Source organism: Fulmarus glacialis, unplaced genomic scaffold, assembly GCF_000690835.1.
Source record: "Fulmarus glacialis isolate BGI_N327 unplaced genomic scaffold, ASM69083v1 Scaffold45523, whole genome shotgun sequence".
In the NCBI taxonomy this organism is placed as follows: Eukaryota; Metazoa; Chordata; class Aves; order Procellariiformes; family Procellariidae; genus Fulmarus; species Fulmarus glacialis.
In genome coordinates, this window is record NW_009201844.1 from 1 (window position 1) to 7,236 (window position 7,236).

Sequence of the window (7,236 nt, forward strand, 5' to 3'; positions counted from 1 at the left end):
TTTCCTAATGAGGGCCATAAGATTGTCACTCAGTCCTTTCCTAATAACTTTTGAAAACGTTGGCTACTTAGAAGTAAACTGGAGAGGGAAGTGGGGACGGATAGGTACTAAGTTACTCATTTACTGTGAAAGTTGGTGTCTGGGGAAAGGTGAGGCCCTGTGAAAGCACGCATAGAGCAGTCAGCACAAGTCTTCTTACTAGACAAAAGCAAACATCACCCCTGTGCACCATATTCACAAGAAAGCAGGTTTTGCCAGTTCCAATGCTCACAAGGCGGCTAGTTCGTTTTACAGCAAATGATAATGCCCCTTGCTATGCTTCCCGACTTCTGTGCTAAGAGAATACAATTATTCCCCTGTTCTCCCCATCCGCAGTGGTGGCTGGAGCACAGCTGGAGTCTCAGCACAAATCCTAGCAGTCTCCGCAGACACCAAATCCAACTCAGCACCCTAATTCAGCAGAAATTTCCACTCATGTTACATGAATGCACAAATCCAGTACCGCCAAAGTTTGGGAGGCAGTTCTGTGATAAAAGACAGAGCATATCTATCTCTATAAATCCATATATTTGACAATCCTGTCAATCTCTATTTCTCACCTAAATCAAAAATATGCTTTCATAAGTCCACAAAAAAAGGCAAATTTATTTTCCTGGGTTGATCTCTCTGTCTAATATTAGATTTCCATTAAATCTAGCTAAGGTGTCAGAGCTAGTTAAAAACTAAATTGCAAGAAAAAACAAAAAATGGCCTTCACTAAGAGAAGAAAAAACATATTCCTCCTCTTATCAGCACTTAAAAATACCTGTGCCACTTTTATTGAAACTTGCAGATAATTTGTTCCTTGCTTGGGCACAAATGTACCAAGTTCTTCATAAGGGGGCCTGGAACACAGCACAAACGCCACAAATGGCTCTCGCACCCCAAAGTGCCTGTGTGTCGCTCAGCGGGGCTTCTGAGCTCTGTCTGCCCGATCATACTCTGCAGAAGTGCTTTGCTGTGGGCTCTGTTCCAGCTGCTGTACCTGCAGAGGCAGCTCTCTAGCTACATGAAATTTATCTGTAATTAGTAAACTCTGCGTGGGCATGAAAATCTGTTTGGTACACAGCAGGGTGTTGGATGGAAGCCCAAGGTGCATAGATTTTTCTTCAATACGAGGAGTTGGATTTTGCTTGGGGCACTGAAAATTACTTATGGAGAAGGTGAAGGCGTGGCAAGAGGGTCAGGACTTGGATGTGATCTGGAAGAGGAAATATCTCCTGAAGGTGGTTGGTTAGTGCCCCCTGTACGGGAAGAGGTCCTTTGGAGAGATTGTTTATATTTGCTCTATCTCTAGTGTGTAAGATAAATAAACTTACATATAAGATACGCAGATAATAAATAGGTGCCTGCTTTGATTCTCTGAAATCTAAGCAAGCTGCCTTATAGCAGTATCTGGGTAAGGTTGCTAGGTAAATTGTAGCCCTTACTTGTACAGTAGTGATGATACCGGTCCCAGGCGACCGCAGCGCTTGAGCTAATGCTGGCTAGTGCTGTCAAGAAGCCCTGGAATCCATGGATTTGACAGCCGTCAGAGCCGTAGGGCCAGTATCTGTCAACAAACAAGGAAAATGTTAAGAAAATAATAGAAAAAGGTGAAGACATGTTTGGAAATTGCATTAACGGAGAGGGTAAAATGATAGCCCGTGCATGTGCTTTCTGAGTCTGAGAAATATTGTGAAAGCTGTTACTGTGGTTGCCTTTAGGTATTTGCCAGCATTTATCTTGCTGTGGTGTCTGATATAGTACAACAGCTATTTTTACTCTTAATATGGAGAAGGAAATATAACCCTGCATTTATGTATTGGAAAGTTGTTTTTTTAATTTGAAATCTATAATCCAATTATCCGTATCTTCAAAATTTGCACCCACTGGGAGCAGCCAATCTGTCAACATGTGAAAGTAGCAAATGAGTAATAACCTTTTGGAAAGTCAGTGTTCACCATGCAACAGTACAAAAGCTCACAACAAATAAAAATACTCCTGATAACAAGACTGAGGCCTCCAAATGTCTTAGCAGACATAGATTGAAAAGAACGATGAGATGGTCTCATGTAGCAGACATCTGCTGACACATGCCTTCAATATCGTGGTCACCCATGGCAAGGAGCTATGGCTTTTTTTCTTTCTGTTTTCATCTAACCTGACTCATGCTCATAAAGCTGGCTGTGAGGTGGAAATCTTCAGCAATCTCCTTTCTCATATATTTACAGAACACCAATATATTTCTTTGGGAGACTAGCCCTGAAAGTCCCTTTGAACAGGAGATTGCTGACTTCTTGGGAGGCGTGGAAAATTCTGCTCCCGTTCAAAAGAAAAGGTTCTGCAATTGTTAAAACCAAGCTCATTTTGATATATTGACCTTAACTTCTCAGCTCCAGTTCAGTAAAGGCATCTTTATTGACTTCAGTGAGACGTTAAGTCTCTGAAACAAGAGTGACCTATACAGGAGGCAACATAGCGTTGAATAAGGCCTCATTGGAGCTTATTACTGACTTGTTAATTTGCAAAAATGTTTTTATATCCATTAAGAGAGAATAAAATGGTCACATTCTGGCTGTTCTCTATTTCCAGGGTTTAAAAATATGCTACTTAATTGGAATTATTTATCAGCTATTTTATAGGGCGGTGGGGGTTTTTTTGAGTATGGTTTGCTTGTGATTTGTTTGTTGTAGTTATTCACTGAAATGCTTGATATTGTTTCTGTCCTCTGATTAAATGATTGACATGTGAAAATGTGGAAAATCAAATGTGTCATAACTGATGTGAACTCCCTGCTAACAGATCTGCATTTTCATTTTCCACAAACTTCTCAAATAAGTGCTTTAATGGAAAGGTTCATAAAAAACGAGAGAGAGTTGCAGATAAATTTGGGGGCAGTCTAGAGGTTTAGTCAAATGAAAATGTACTACTATTTTGATATTGAAGTAGCTTCGACTATAACCACTGGTAAAGCTGTCTGGTTAAATGTGTTCTATGATCAGTCTTATAATCTGTCAGTGATTATACACAGTAAAGTCTGCTTTTTTACTTGCCTGGTAGAACTATACAGAGTTTCATTTTGCTGTTTCAGATTGAGAGAATGAAAAGGGTGGTTAGGTGGTATGTTAGAAAGAGTCATTTAATTAATTTGACCTCTTAGAACTTAAGCTGTTAATTTTCATGTGGTTCTTCTGAGCATCCTTTAGGAAAAAGAAGATATACCTTAGGAAGCTGGAAAAGGCAGCGATGAATGCGTTGATGCAGATGCCACAGTCAGCCAGTGCAATGCTGAGAACCAGCAGATTGCTGGGTGTTCGGAGTTCTTTGATTTTTCGGAAAGAAATAACTGTCAAGCCATTCAGACAGAAACCAAGCAGGGCTGAAATACAGAATTGTTTGGCGTGATTCAACTAGAAATGGAAAATATCTACAATGATACTGCTGTTTTCTTTAATGAGTGAACAATAATTACTGTGGAAACTTATGCACAGGGAATGTATCTGTTGTGGTCACAGTCTGTGCGCAAGTCACAAAGACTTGCAGGAGAGAAGTTATAGGTGACAGCTGAAGCCAGTGCTTCAAACTGCATCAGGGATATGCCCACTCCTGTGGAGCAGAAATGGTTTAATCTTATTTGTAATTCTGACTTTTGTTTTAATAGAGAAACTTGATTGCTAGGCTCCATCCAGGGACACATGGGTCAGAGCGAGGGAGATGCAGAGGAGGCAGTTTCAGAGGGAGTGACAAGCCAGCACATGCTGCTGGTGCACACGTCTTCAGGCCTGTCTTTGGTAGAGAAACGGGTTGCGTTTAACAGCAGTTGTAACATTCTTTTGTGTTTAAGCATAGAAATCCCTTAGCCGCGTTTCAGTTAACTGCCTCCCTTTGGGCTTCTGTCTAAGGTTAACCTGGACAGTGCTTGAATCACACCAGCTCAATCTTATTACTGCCCTTCCTCAATAGACTATACATGGAAAGGAATAATCTAACTATAAAAAGCAGTCACTGATAGATTTAAAAAAAAAAGTTAACGTTGGTCCTCAGAGAGGAGCATCCAGGCAACCCCAGCTATTCACCCAGCACGGAGCTGTGCCACCCTGAAACCCATTCTTCACTGGTTTAAACTCAAGCAAATTTGTCCTTTAATGTCCTTTTCAAGACAACCTGAATTATTTTAGCTCTGATGGGGCTTTGACTCAACATCCCATCTCTAAATCTCAGTTAGATGAGAGGCAGTACGTCTTTTTCTTTGTGTTCTTCTTGGAAAGAGAAATGATGTAGTGCAGGAAAAAAATCCATATTCCCTAATTGTGTAAAGTAGTGTAGTTAGTTATGCTCATTGTCTTAATTCTGCAGTTACATAAGATGGATGATTTTGTCTAGTCAGAAATCCTGCTCCTACCTTAATTGCATTAATGGCTGATGGCATAACCATAGTAACAGCTGATGTGCATCTTTCATTACACAACATAAAATATTTCCAGGAGAAATATTTGGAGCCATTCGAGATCTGCTGTTCTTATTTCCTCCCTGCCAACTTACCTCCCACTCACAGGGTAAAACTGCTGCCAACTCTCCCAAATGCAGTCAAGCCTTTAGGAAAGGTATGTTGTGACTGTATTTAGAGTAGAGCTGAAGAGTTATTACTATATCAACTTTTTTCTATCTTTCCCCTGGTTTTGGAAGCTCCAGGCTTCACCCCACTGTGCTTTCTTGAAGGCCAACGTGAGTGTACAAATAGAGAACTTACTAAATTAAAAAAAAAAAAGCTTTGAGTTTTCATCTTTAGAACAGCAAATATGTCCAGTTAATAAAGTGAATGCAAGGTTTTCCTCCTCCCCAGCACTTTTTTGCAAACTGCACTTAGAAGCTGTAGCAAAAAAAGGTCTTCATTGCCTTTCTCTCAGAATCTCTGAGAAAGTGAATTAATCTTTAATTATTTAGTTTGATCTTCTAAGTCAGATGACAAAGATAAAGTATTATTGCCAATCTGCTGGGCACATTCTGCCTAAAACCCTATAGAAAATACTTGTGTTTAGTAAAACATAAATGTGTCAGACCACATCTAGTTTTAAGTGAAGGTTACCAGCAGCTACCTTGCTTGGACTTCAACAACTGCAGGTCCCTGGCAGGCTGCAGCCCCTGGGCACAGGTGGGTGGGCGGGCAGGTGAGGGCCGGCAGGGCTGTGATACCACGACCAGCCGTTCCCCCAGCAGGAACATTGTGCCACCACCCGACAGGGTCCCGGTCCTCCTGCCGCTTCTCACCCCTCAGTAACGAAATGCAAAGTCAAGACAGGACCTGCCACGCCCTGCAGATGGCTTAATGGCTGTTGGCCAGGTTTAGCCCTGAACTCTCTGTTTAGGCAGCAGCTCGCCCCTGGGCCAGTAGTAGAAGCTTTTTCTTCTCTCTCTTTCTTCCAGGGAAGAGTTTCTGACCCAGCTCTTCCAGCTTTCCTTTGCAGGCAGATACAATGCTGCCTTCCAGCTGAGCTCGCCTGCAAGGAGAGAGCGAGCATCCTCCTTTCTCCCATGCTCCACATTCATGGGTGAGCTGATGAGTGTTTATCCCATTCTGATGGTGCTTACAGCTTCTCCTCCTCTGCTGTAGGGCCACATGATCCCTGCATCCCCAGCTGAGCAGCACTCTGCAGGGATGGGATCCCAGGCCCTGACTGGGATGTTGCTCAGGAGAGACGCCAGTGACTGACACTGAAATAATCCTATCTACAAGCCTGTCCTTCATTAGCTGCCAGGTAGGAACAAATTCACAGTTTTGTTGCAGTCTCTCAACAAAGTGGCACGTGCATGAAGAAAAGCCCACGTTAGCTAAATTAAATGAATACGGTCTCCTACCTCAAATTTTGCTTCTTAACACTGTGAGAGCTTTTGAATCTCATGCACGTATATTTCTGTTTGTTACTTTTATCCAGCAGCAATTAATTGCAGCGCTACCAATGCAATCTGGATGTATGCTAACAGTTAACAGGCTATTTTGGACCTATCATCTTTGATTATAAGATGGCTGTCACAGCCCACAAAACAAGCAGCCCAATTTTGTTCAGAGATCATCAGTCATTTCAACATCCTTCCCCCAAGGAAGATAAAATTGCCTTTAAAAGTCAACAACAAAATCTTACTCCCAAATTCTTCGTAAGAAAGCTAAGTAGCAAGTACTTCCCTGCCATAGGGCAGCTATGTATACAGAGCAGATCTTCACTGCAAACAGCTTGCAGCTCACCCTGATTTACTCACCAGAAGTACTAGTGATGTAGCCACAGTAACCACAATAGGTCTGGATCAGCATACCACAAATGCTGCTGTTCGCTTCAATTTTCCTTCCCCCTCCCACCAGGAGTAATAGGGGCAAAAATCTTATTGCTGCTGAGGTCCCGCACTGAGCTTACCTTCTACCAGCAGGGCAGTGCCGATGGCAAACACCTCTAATTCAGTGAAGCCTTCAGGGAGAGGGTATGCAGTGACCATACTTGCGATAAAAATGCCAACAGATTTAACCTCTGCCCTCTGTTATAGCTGTAGGGCTGCCTTTCCTCCGGATCCCCCTTCTTCCACTAGCCCAAGGCTTCTTAAAGGAGCAGCTCACGTGCAGACACATGCTCGTTATTATATAAAAGCTTTGGGGTTTTTACTCCTACCACTACAATCCCCACAAGAATGTCATTAATGATGGGACTAGTATCAACCCGCACTCCCCCTTCTCCTGCAAATCGTATTTCAGACACCAGCAAAATGAAAGCATTCTTTGCAATTACAACAAGTTCTTTGTAGAGACAAGATTAAGAACCCTGTCCAGTTAATTCTGCAACACTGGAAAAGAATTAAAGGTTGTGGAACGAAGGAAACATGTAATATATAATTGGGGGGTGACCTGAAAAACAAAGGGGCACTCATTGAGTTGGTAATTAGGGGAGAAGTATGAACCAAGAATTTCTGCAGCATGTAGGTCTTCCCCTCACCTTTTTTTTTTAGAAAGTGGCCGGTGTATTTTTCTGGCAATGACTATTCTGTATATTAACATATCTTCTCTTCGTAACTGAGGCTTAAATTAAGGTGCATACTGGCACAGACTGATTAAAGGCAAACACTTAAAAATTACTGATTTTGGGCCTCAGACATACAAGAACGTATGTGAGTTGCCCTGTGGTGAGCGCTCACAGGAATTACCTTACTGCCCTTTTGGAGGTGTTTGAGGAC

At 42.1% G+C, this 7,236-nt stretch overlaps 1 protein-coding gene across 1 annotated transcript; it reads right to left on the reverse strand.

The window, feature by feature from the left end:
- Positions 1-1,469: 1,469 nt before the first annotated feature.
- Positions 1,470-6,563, reverse strand: LOC104074086 (RPE-retinal G protein-coupled receptor-like; the record flags this gene model as incomplete). The annotated part of the gene is made up of 3 exons (XM_009574078.1): positions 6,429-6,563; positions 3,244-3,400; positions 1,470-1,591 (listed from the first exon to the last, which is right to left on the reverse strand). Coding segments are annotated over exons 1-3 (358 nt in total), but the record flags the coding sequence as incomplete, so codon positions are not given.
- Between the last annotated feature and the right edge of the window lie 673 nt (positions 6,564-7,236).